This window comes from Triturus cristatus, chromosome 7, assembly GCF_964204655.1.
Source record: "Triturus cristatus chromosome 7, aTriCri1.1, whole genome shotgun sequence".
Lineage (NCBI taxonomy): Eukaryota > Metazoa > Chordata > Amphibia > Caudata > Salamandridae > Triturus > Triturus cristatus.
This window is the reverse complement of record NC_140590.1, coordinates 158728563-158740903: the sequence shown is the minus strand read 5'-3', so window position 1 is coordinate 158740903 and position 12341 is coordinate 158728563. Positions and strand designations below refer to the sequence as shown.

Below are 12341 nucleotides of genomic sequence, written 5' to 3'. Positions count from 1 at the left end.
CAGGTGTCAGAGGGAGATCTCCCAACCACCACCACAGCCATCCACCAGGAGAATCCACCATCTTGAGAGCCCCCGCTTCTTGCTGAAAGCAGGGACCCCCCCACCCCATCCGCAGCGCCTTAGGGGAGTGGGGTGTCCTCAGGTCCTCTCTGCCCTTTGGGACACTCTCCGCGCTCTTTTATCTGAAGCTCTGGGGGTGGTTTCGTGTGTTATTTAAGCTCAGACATGAACAACCACGAACGGGAAGGAAGAGGAAATTTTGTACAAAAAGGAAAGAGTGGGGGCCTCAGATTCCCGCCCCGGCTTCGCTGCTGGGTGTGTGAGAAGTAGCCCGAGGAGGAAGAGGAGGTGGGAGACGGGGCACCCATAGACAGGGACGGAGCGCAGGGCGCTGGCCGGGGCAGGTAGCCCTACCTTGATGGAGTAGTCCATTGTGTCTTCTCACAGGGCTCACAGCTCTTGGTTAAAATTTCTTTACAGGTCCCATCACCGCGCCATGGACAAGCGTAGAGTGCTATGCTCAGCAGGTTGCACACACCACGGCCGGATGAGAGCTTATGGTTTTTTTTTTCTTCTTCTACATTTGGGAAGTGAAGTCACAAAAACCACTGAAGCTGGTTTCCTATTGGTGTAACTGAGTTCGAGCTGCAAGTTCTTTTTTTTTTCTTTGCTTGTCAGGCTGTATGTGCGTGAGAGGGGGCTACAAAACAATGCAAGCACCAGCCACAGAGATCCTGGCTGTGTTTCTGCGCTCTTTGCTGAACAAAAGAGCTTCTGGACATGGGGACTTTGGGGTACCTCCAGTGGTTCCAGGCGATGGGTCTCAAGTGGTGTTTGCTTAGATGGTGCAACCGTAAGCGGTGGTCCTCTAGTGTATTTGGCAGTGATTAGTGTGCTGTGGTTTTTAAAAGTGTGTTGGAAATTCTTTGGTTAAGAGTTTGCTGTTTACTCCTTGGTTGGGTAGATAATAGGTCTTGTAAGGGTAGAGAGCATTCTTTTTCGTTTGTGATGGATGGGGATAGATGCATCGAGGTTGGGTGTTGACAGGGGTGCTGTGTGGCTGTTTGGTTGAAGGGTGCTCTGTGGTTGTGAGAGTATTGAGTGCTCTCTAATTACAAAAACAATAGAGTCCTTAATTTTGTGAGGGTAAAGGGTATCCTGTGATTGGAGGAGATATTTAGCTTTATAGGTTTGTTATGGGGATGGGTACTTGTTGGTTGGGATAGAGGTTGGGTGAACGAAAAGTCCTATGTTTGGGTGAGTGATGGTTGCTCCGAGAAATGGTTAGGTAGGTGCTGAATACTCTGTTATAGTTTGTGTAGTAGGCTGCTTTGGGGTTGTAATGGCAAGGGCCTTTTTGTGGTTATGAGAATAACGGGTGCTCTGCTGTGAGAGTCATGAGTGCTTTGTGGTTGAGTAAGTGAATGGCGCCTAGGTTTGGGAGAATGGGGTCCTGGGTGGTGTGTGGTTATGATAGTAGTTGATGCTCAAAACCCACTCTGTGCTTGAGGGAGTAAAGTGAGCCTTTGAGTAAATAATGGTTGCCCTTGAGTGGGTGAGGAGTGCCCTTCAGTGCTAATAGATGCTTGTTGATTGGGTGGGTGATGGGTGTGAGGTTGGGGATACAATGCTTTGTGGATGGGAGGGTGATGGTGTTTGCTCATAGGATGAAGGGTGACTGGTATTGTGGAGTATAGTGTAATGAGTGCTGTGAGTGAGTGATATGTGCCTGTATTATGTTGGGTGTTGGGTCATCAGAATGTGCATGCTGTGGTGATGGGTGTTGTGTATTGTTGTGCTATGTAATGAGTTGCAGTGCAGTGTCAGCATGCCTTGGCGGGGTCTCAGTGTACCAGCTGCTTAAAATATGTCAGAAGTATTTATCTTGTAACCAGCTTGTCCTTGGGAATGGACGGAAACTGGAGTATTGTTTCCCTTGTCAGAGTTGTAAAAGCAACTGGAGTTGGAGTAAAAGTGCTTATCCTCATCTCAGCAGTCAGGGGGCTGCTCCCTTCACTGTAGTTACAAGGCCTACTAGTGATGCATTACCTCCAGGTTACAGTTCTTGAACCAGGCAAGGGGAGCTGTTCATCAGCGAACTCAACCATCGAGCGCAGAGCTATTTCTTGGTCTCTAATGATGCGGTAGCCCGGGCACTAGTCAATTAAAAAACCCTAGCACAAGGACTAGTAAATCAAGCTTGGAGAGAGAGAGATTGTGTATTATTTTTGTCCTGCTTTGGGACCAGGTTCTGTCAGTTTATGATTTTTGCACATTTTGGACAGACTTTTCACACCATATTCTTTCTCCTCTAGTGTCAGGAGGCAGGAAGAGTCTGCTTGTGCTCAGGGTCAGACTAGGGAACCAAAAGCAGCCTTGTCAGAAATTCTCAAGCCAGCCCCATTCCCTTCTCCTTGCACGATCTCTCTCTCTCTCTCTCCATCCATCCATCCCTACTCTCTCGCTCTCTACTTCTCTCCTCTATCTCTCTTCTCCCTCTCCGATTGCTTGCTCTCTATCTTCTCCTTCCTCTCTTTCCTCTCTCTCTCTCTTGAAGCTTTCCCACAGAGAGCCCCGGAAAGTGACAGAGACTCTCCCTGAGCTTTCAAAACCCGACATCTAAGATCTCCAACCCACCAGGAAAATGCCCTGTTGAATAAAAGGCCTGTCCAGCCCCCGAGGGACTTCCCTGTTAAGGGATCCCAAATAAAAGGGACTAAAGAGAGAGAGGATGCCTCTCAAACTGTTAGGGGCTGACACCTCTGGGGCAATCAGGAAAAGAAGGGAGCAAGAACCACCCTTTAATTCAAAGGTGCTCTGTCATCTCCCGCGAGACCCCAAAATCTGTGTATTAGAAGGGATCTCAGGAATGCTTTAGAGTGAGCCCTGAAATTCACCTTGCTGTCTGGCAGGCATCTTCCAACCTCCATCTTATGTACCACTCATGCACAGGAGATCCAAAAATGGATGCCTGTTTACCACAACCAAGCACAGTAGATACTCCGTATGCCCATCCCGACTACACATTCATAGGTGAACCAGACATAAGCCATCCATGTTCACATGGATCAGTCAATCAATCAGAGTTTTGTAGAGTGCACTACTCACCCGTGAGGGTCTTCAGGCACTGGGGGTGAAGGAGGGTGTGAGTACCTCCTTTAGCGTTATTCGAAGAGCCAGGTCTGGAGGTCCTTTCTGAATTGGTGCAGTGCTGGGCTCTGTCGGAGATGAACGGAGAGTTCGCTCCAGGTCTTGGCTGCAAGGTAGGAGAAGGATCTTCCACCTTCTCAGGTCATGTAGAAACAAGCGACTGTGGCTAGGGCGAGGTCGGCTGAGCGAAGGTTTCTCTTGGGGGCATGGAAGGAGATTCGGTCATTAAGGTATTGTGGTCTGGTGTTGTGGAGGGCTTTGTAGGCATATGTGAGCAACTTGAAGGTTATTCTTCTATCAACGGGTAGCCAGTGAAGGTCACAGAGGTATTGGGTGATATGGTTGTGTCATGGGATATCGAGGATAAGTCTGGCAGCAGCGTTCTGGATGGTCTGGAGTTTGTGGAGGAGTGTTTTGTTGATTCCAGCGTGGGGGCGTTGCCATAGTCCAGTCTGCTGGTGATGAGTGTGTGGGTGCCGGTTTTCCTGGAGTCATGGGGGATCCACTTGAACATCTTACAAAGTATGTGGAGGGTGTTGAAGCATGCGGAGGTTACAGCGTTGATCTGGCAGTTCATGGTGAGTGAAAAGTCAAGTATGATGCGAGGTTGCGTGCATGGTCCGTTGGGGTTGGTGGGTTTCTGAGGGCAGGGGGTGGGGACCAGGTGTCGTCCCATGCAGAGGGGGTGGAACCGAGGATGAGGACTTCTGTCTTCTCCGAGTTAAGCTTCAGGCAGCTGTTGCTCATCCAGGTTGCGACAGCTTTCAACCCTTCTTGGAAGTTGTGCCTGGTGATGTTGGGTTCCTTGGTTAAGGAGAGGATGAGCTGGTTGTCATCGACGTAGGAGACGATGTTGAGCCCGTGCTTTCTGACGATGGTTGTGAGGGGGGCCATGTAGACGTTGAAGAGTGTGGGACTGAGGGAGGATCCCTGGGGTATTCCACATAAGATCTCTGTTGGTTCTGAGAGGAGGGACAGGAGTCTTATTCTCTGTGTTCTGCCTGTGAGGAATGAGCGTATCTGTTCTAGGGCCTTTCCTTGTATGCCGGCGTCATGGAGTCTGGTGGCTAGTGTGCGGTGGGAGACGGTGTCGAAGGCTACTGATAGGTCCAGGAGGATGAGGGCTGCCGTGTGGCCTTGGTCGAGGAGGGTGCGGATGTCGTCAGTGGCGGCAAGGGCGGCGGTCTCGGTCCCGTGGTTGCAAAATACCTGTTTTTAGGGAAACTGTATTCAGGAGAGGCTAGTAGGGAACTCTCCCTTAGCAGGTGACAAGAAAAAGGCCTGTCCTGCAGGTATAATCAGCCACTTCCAGCAAAGTCCGTTGTCCAGATCCTGGTGAGCTGATGGTAGTCACATCCAGTTAATGGGTGGAACACATGGTATGCACCTTCAGATCACAGAGCTAAGTTGTGGATTGAATTCACAGTGGTCCCTCAATGTAGAAGCATGAGTGTGGTGTGCACTGACGCAAAAAATCAAAAATATCCAGAGAGTACTTAATGAGCAGCTAAGGGCAGGCATGCTCCATATCCGGAGCCATGCAGGGAACCTTTTCTGACCCAGTACATATTGGGTGCTGCAAGGTAAGTTGTGCTAACAATGCAAAGCTAGCTCAGAAAAAAACAACGCGTGCATGGTTTCTGCGAGCAATTGCTTACATTTGTGGGTGGATTGGTTCTGGTTGGAACATGAATATGGGACAAAGAATGAAAAAATAAGCTGGCAACCCACATAATGAGGCCATTGGAGTCGCAAGCTATGAAACCAGTTGCCAGGTCTTTCTTTGATCCTGAAGTTATACGGTCCACATAGCTGTATCAGGGTGCGATGTCCAGTGTTCCTACTGGCCAGGTTGCTCAGAGAGGCAGGGCCAGTTCTGGACATCTGCCCAGCTTGGCATCTTGGTGCCCAGGTAGTTTCCAAGGAACCTGTCTTCCAATATCAGGCTATGGTGGGAGGTGGCCAGTGCTTGGCACAATGTGAACGGAGGATCTGAGTTTTGGGGATGGTAAGGCAGGGCTCTTATTTTAATAAGGCGTATGTTGGTGCAAGCTACTCCATGCCACGTATGCCTTTGTGTACACTTGATTCTTCTAAGGACAGCTCTTCGTCTCTGATAAAATGGTATTTGGATGGTTGGAAGTGGATATAAGTGGCATCCCTGAAACACCCGTTTACTGTGCATTCATAGAGACAATACTCCAGGCAAGTAGACATAACAACATCAACAAGGGCAGACATTCATCAGTTTTGGTTCCAATCTAAATGATGTTGAGGTAGCACCACAGCTTCACATAGATCAAGTCAGGAGAGTCTTAAAGTTAATGGGTTCAAGAGTACAGTATGTACTTTGTTTTCAAGTGACTAGATCAAAAGTCTAACTCTAGTCAGAACTTGCCAGATTATTAGTACAGTAAGCAGCTTTACCGTTTTCTTTCTCATGCAGACTACAGGAAACCGATTTTGGAATCAGCTTTGATGTGTATTCCACCCATGGGCCAGACATGGAAATAACTCTATGCATTGTTGAAGGAAAGACACGAACTGCAAAGATAGGGATTGGAGTCAGCCCTGTCTTCAGGGTTCGCATCTCTCGTGGTTCTACAAAATGCAGATGCACATAGAAACACACTTTCTCCTTACATCAGAGGGCGTATTCAATTCCACAAATCAGGGTAGATAGGTCTTGTTGCTGCAGCTCTAAAACCTATACGACACTTCTATCAAACAGAAGCCTCCTTCTAAGGAAGTTTGGTGGGGCTAAAGCCCCTGAAGGGCAGATGAAGGATGATCTTGTTGCTTCTCCCCCATTCACACAGCAGAAGCTCAGTGATGGAGGGAGATGTCAGAATGGTTCCTTGAGCTGGAGGCCAAACTCAGGCCAAACACGGGCCCTTTGCAGCGGAATATAAAGTGTGCTGTGGCCCAGATGGCCCAGAGAGCAGTCGGCTGCATTCTTGCCTCGGGAATGGAGATCCAGAGATGCGGAGGGCGGCTCGTTCGTGAGGCAGGCTCATGGTTTCCATATTCTGAATCACATTGTGTTAGACTCGACTTCTCGCTAATAGTTTCTAGAGCTAAAGGCTCTTGAAAGAGAGAGGTTAATAAATTAAACAATATGTCACTAATGTGTGCAAAATGAGCCTCGTGCACCTTGGGGTGATGAAGTAACTGTGGTAGCATCAGAGGGAGAACACTGCCTATGTCAGAATGCCTAGTTCTAGGCACTTCAATGAAGCCATTTTGAGTGTGCCCTTGAAGATAATTGACAAATCACTTTCCATAACTGTGATCGATGGCTCTCCATACATTTAGACTGCATTGAAAGCAGATCAGCTAAAGGAGGGCCATGGGCTGATGTCATCTCAGCCCTATAACTAAAATTCGTCATCTCGGTGGGATATTTCACAAATTAATCTTAGGTATGATTGTGTAACATTAAACCAATAAACTGCAATGTTTCACTGATATTGAACATACACAGTCTAACTAGTGTAAAGGCATTTGTATTCAGAAACCAGTGCAAAAATGAAATTTTTACACAAACAAACATTGCAGAGGACATGATCACTTCCCACTCTTCTGTCACCAGCATTGCAGCAGACACAGTCACTTCCCACTCTTCTGTAACCAGCATTGCAGCGGACACGGTCACTCCAAACTCTTCTGTCACCATCATTGTACCAGACATGGTCACTCCTCACTCTTCTGTCCCCATCATTGCAGCAGACACGGTCACTTCCCACTCTTCTGCCACCTTCATTGCAGCAGACACGGTCACTTCCCACTCTTCTGTCACCAGCATTGCAGCAGACACGGGCACTTCCCACTCTTCTGTCACCAGCATTGCAGCAGACACAGTCACTTCCCACTCTTCTGTCACCAGTATTGCAGCAGACACGGTCACTCCTCACTCTTCTGTCACCAGCATTGCAGCGGACACGGTCACTCCAAACTCTTCTGTCACCATCATTGTACCAGACACGGTCACTCCTCACTCTTCTGTCCCCATCATTGCAGCAGACACAGTCACTCCTCACTCTTCTGTCACCATCATTGCAGCAGACACGGTCACTTCCCACTCTCCTGTTACCTTCATTGCAGCGGACACGGTCACTTCCCACTCTTCTGTCCCCATCATTGCAGCAGGCATGATCACTCCCCTCTCTTCTGTCACCATCATTGCAGCAGACATGGTTGCTTCCCACTCTTCTGTCATCAACATTGCAGCAGACACGGTCACTCCTCACTCTTCTGTCACCATCATTGCAGCAGACATGGTCACTTCCCCCTCTACTGTCCCCATTATTGCACCAGACATGGTTGCTTCCCACTCTTCTGTCATCAACATTGCAGCAGACACTGCCATTCCCCAGTCTTCAATCACCAACATAGCAGCAGATATCGTTACTTCCCACTCTTCCATCGCCAGCATTGCAGCAGACACGGTCACTTCCCACTCTTCTGTCACTCTTCTGTCACCAGCATTGCAGCAGACACGGTCACTCCTCACTCTTCTGTCACCAGCATTGCAGCAGACACGGTCACTTCCCACTCTTCTGTCACCAGCATTGCAGCAGACACGGTCACTCCTCACTCTTCTGTCACCAGCATTGCAACAGACACGATCACTTCCCACTCCTCTCTCACCATCATTGCAGCAGACACGGTCACTTCCCACTCCTCTCTCACCATCATTGCAACAGACACGGTCACTTCCCACTCTTCTGTCACCAGCATTGCATCAGACACGGTCACTTCCCACTCTTTTGTGACCATCATTGCAACAGACACGGTCACTTCCCACTCTTCTGTCACCAGCATTGCAGCAGACACGGTCACTTCCCCCTCCTCTGTCACCAGCATTGCAGCAGCCACAGTCACTTCCCACTCTTCTGTCACCAGCATTGCAGCGGACACGGTCACTCCAAACTCTTCTGTCACCATCATTGTAGCAGACACGGTCACTCCTCACTCTTCTGTCCCCATCATTGCAGCAGACACGGTCACTTCCCACTCTTCTGTCACCGTCATTGCAGCAGACATGGTCACTCCTGAGTCTTCTTTCACCATCATTGCAGCAGACACGGTCACTTCCCACTCTTCTGTCACCAGCATTGCAGCAGACACGGTCACTTCCCACTCTTCTGTCACCAGCATTGCAGCAGACACGGTCACTTCCCACTCTTCAGTCACCGTCATTGCAGCAGACACGGTCACTTCTCCCTCCTCTGTCACCAGCATTGCAGCAGACACGGTCACTTCCCACTCTTCAGTCACCGTCATTGCAGCAGACACGGGCACTTCCCACTCTTCAGTCACCATCTTTGCAGCAGACACGGTCACTTCCCACTCCTCTGTCCCCATCATTGCAGCAGACACGGTCACTTCCCACTCCTCTGTCACCATCATTGCAGCAGACATGGTCACTTCCCACTCTTCTGTCACCATCATTGCAGCAGGCACAGTCACTCCTCACTCTTCTGTCACCATCATTGCAGCAGACACAGTCACTTCCCACTCTTCTGCCACCAGCATTGCAGTAGACACGGTCACTCCTCACTGTTCTGTCACCGTCATTGCAGCAGACACGGTCACTCCTCACTCTTCTGTCACCATCATTGCAGCAGACACGGTCACTTCCCACTCTTCTGTCACTCTTCTGTCACCATCATTGCAGCAGACACGGTCACTTCCTCCTCCTCTGTCACCATCATTGCAACAGACACGGTCACTTCCCACTCTTCTGTCACCAGCATTGCAGCAGACACGGTCACTTCCCCCTCCTCTGTCACCAGCATTGCAGCAGACACAGTCACTTCCCACTCTTCTGTCACCAGCATTGCAGCGGACACGGTCACTCCAAACTCTTCTGTCACCATCATTGTAGCAGACACGGTCGCTCCTCACTCTTCTGTCCCCATCATTGCAGCAGACACGGTCACTTCCCACTCTTCTGTCACCAGCATTGCAGCAGACACGGTCACTTCCCACTCTTCTGTCACCAGCATTGCAGCAGACACGGTCACTTCCCACTCTTCTGTAACCAGCATTGCTGCAGACACGGTCACTTCCCACTCTTCAGTCACCGTCATTGCAGCAGACATGGTCATTTCCCCCTCCTCTGTCACCAGCATTGCAGCAGGCACAGTCACTCCTCACTCTTCTGTCACCATCATTGCAGCAGACACAGTCACTTCCCACTCTTCTGCCACCAGCATTGCAGTAGACACGGTCACTCCTCACTGTTCTGTCACCGTCATTGCAGCAGACACGGTCACTCCTCACTCTTCTGTCACCATCATTGCAGCAGACACGGTCACTTCCCACTCTTCTGTCACTCTTCTGTCACCATCATTGCAGCAGACACGGTCACTTCCTCCTCCTCTGTCACCATCATTGCAGCAGACACGGTCACTTCCCACTCTTCTGTCACCAGCATTGCAGCAGACACGGGCACTTCCCACTCTTCTGTCACCAGCATTGCAGCAGACACAGTCACTTCCCACTCTTCTGTCACCAGCATTGCAGCAGACACGGTCACTCCTCACTCTTCTGTCACCAGCATTCCAGCGGACACGGTCACTCCAAACTCTTCTGTCACCATCATTGTACCAGACACGGTCACTCCTCACTCTTCTGTCCCCATCATTGCAGCAGACACAGTCACTCCTCACTCTTCTGTCACCATCATTGCAGCAGACACGGTCACTTCCCACTCTTCTGTTACCTTCATTGCAGCGGACACGGTCACTTCCCACTCTTCTGTCCCCATCATTGCAGCAGACACGGTCACTTCCCACTCCTCTGTCACCATCATTGCAGCAGGCATGATCACTCCCCTCTCTTCTGTCACCATCATTGCAGCAGACATGGTTGCTTCCCACTCTTCTGTCATCAACATTGCAGCAGACACGGTCACTCCTCACTCTTCTGTCACCATCATTGCAGCAGACATGGTTGCTTCCCACTCTTCTGTCATCAACATTGCAGCAGACACGGTCACTCCTCACTCTTCTGTCACCATCATTGCAGCAGACATGGTCACTTCCCCCTCTACTGTCCCCATTATTGCACCAGACATGGTTGCTTCCCACTCTTCTGTCATCAACATTGCAGCAGACACTGCCATTCCCCAGTCTTCAATCACCAACATAGCAGCAGATATAGTTACTTCCCACTCTTCCATCGCCAGCATTGCAGCAGACACGGTCACTTCCCACTCTTCTGTCACCAGCATTGCAGCAGAAACGGTCACTCCTCACCCTTCTGTCACCAGCATTGCAGCAGACACGGTCACTCCTCACTCTTCTGTCACCAGCATTGCAGCAGACACGGTCACTTCCCACTCTTCTGTCACCAGCATTGCAGCAGACACGGTCACTCCTCACTCTTCTGTCACCAGCATTGCAACAGACACGATCACTTTCCACTCCTCTCTCACCATCATTGCAGCAGATATGGCCACTTCCCACTCTTCTGTCCCCAGCATTGCAGCAGACACATTCACTCCTCACTCTTCTGTCACCAGTATTGCAGCAGACACGGTCACTTCCCACTCCTCTCTCACCATCATTGCAGCAGACACGGTCACTTCCCACTCTTCTGTCACCAGCATTGCAGTAGACACGGTCACTTCCCTCTCTTCTGTCACCAGCATTGCAACAGACACAGTCACTTCCCACTCTTCTGTCACCAGCATTGCAGCAGACACGGTCACTTCCCACTCTTTTGTGACCATCATTGCAACAGACACGGTCACTTCCCACTCTTCTGTCACCAGCATTGCAGCAGACACGGTCACTTCCCCCTCCTCTGTCACCAGCATTGCAGCAGCCACAGTCACTTCCCACTCTTCTGTCACCAGCATTGCAGCGGACACGGTCACTCCAAACTCTTCTGTCACCATCATTGTAGCAGACACGGTCACTCCTCACTCTTCTGTCCCCATCATTGCAGCAGACACGGTCACTTCCCACTCTTCTGTCACCGTCATTGCAGCAGACATGGTCACTCCTCAGTCTTCTTTCACCGTCATTGCAGCAGACACGGTCACTTCCCACTCTTCTGTCACCAGCATTGCAGCAGACACGGTCACTTCCCACTCTTCTGTCACCAGCATTGCAGCAGACACGGTCACTTCCCACTCTTCAGTCACCGTCATTGCAGCAGACACGGTCACTTCTCCCTCCTCTGTCACCAGCATTGCAGCAGACACGGTCACTTCCCACTCTTCATTCACCGTCATTGCAGCAGACACGGTCACTTCTCCCTCCTCTGTCACCAGCATTGCAGCAGACACGGTCACTCCCTTCTCTTCTGTCACCATCATTGCAGCAGATATGGCCACTTCCCACTCTTCTGTCCCCAGCATTGCAGCAGACACATTCACTCCTCACTCTTCTGTCACCAGTATTGCAGCAGACACGGTCACTTCCCACTCCTCTCTCACCATCATTGCAGCAGACACGGTCACTTCCCACTCTTCTGTCACCAGCATTGCAGCAGACACGGTCACTTCCCTCTCTTCTGTCACCAGCATTGCAACAGACACGGTCACTTCCCACTCTTCTGTCACCAGCATTGCATCAGACACGGTCACTTCCCACTCTTTTGTGACCATCATTGCAACAGACACGGTCACTTCCCACTCTTCTGTCACCAGCATTGCAGCAGACACGGTCACTTCCCCCTCCTCTGTCACCAGCATTGCAGCAGCCACAGTCACTTCCCACTCTTCTGTCACCAGCATTGCAGCGGACACGGTCACTCCAAACTCTTCTGTCACCATCATTGTAGCAGACACGGTCACTCCTCACTCTTCTGTCCCCATCATTGCAGCAGACACGGTCACTTCCCACTCTTCTGTCACCAGCATTGCAGCAGACACGGTCACTTCCCACTCTTCTGTCACCAGCATTGCAGCAGACACGGTCACTTCCCACTCTTCAGTCACCGTCATTGCAGCAGACACGGTCACTTCTCCCTCCTCTGTCACCAGCATTGCAGCAGACACGGTCACTTCCCACTCTTCAGTCACCGTCATTGCAGCAGACACGGTCACTTCCCACTCCTCTGTCACCATCATTGCAGCAGACATGGTCACTTCCTTCATTTCTGTCACGATCATTGCAGCAGACATGGTCACTTCCCACTCTTCTGTCACCATCATTGCAGCAGGCACAGTCACT

General features: G+C 50.4%; 1 protein-coding gene across 2 annotated transcripts in view; it reads right to left on the bottom strand.

The window, feature by feature from the left end:
- The window catches only part of LOC146809102 (retroviral integration site protein Fli-1 homolog), a 291307-nt gene extending 290760 nt beyond the window's left edge, over nt 1-547 (bottom strand). For both annotated transcript variants that reach the window (XM_085615905.1, XM_085615906.1), the window contains exon 1: nt 415-547. In XM_085615905.1, the coding sequence (XP_085472031.1) occupies nt 415-432 (18 nt within the window). In that variant the 5' untranslated portion in view covers nt 433-547. The remainder of the gene's footprint in view (nt 1-414) is intronic.
- Between the last annotated feature and the right edge of the window lie 11794 nt (nt 548-12341).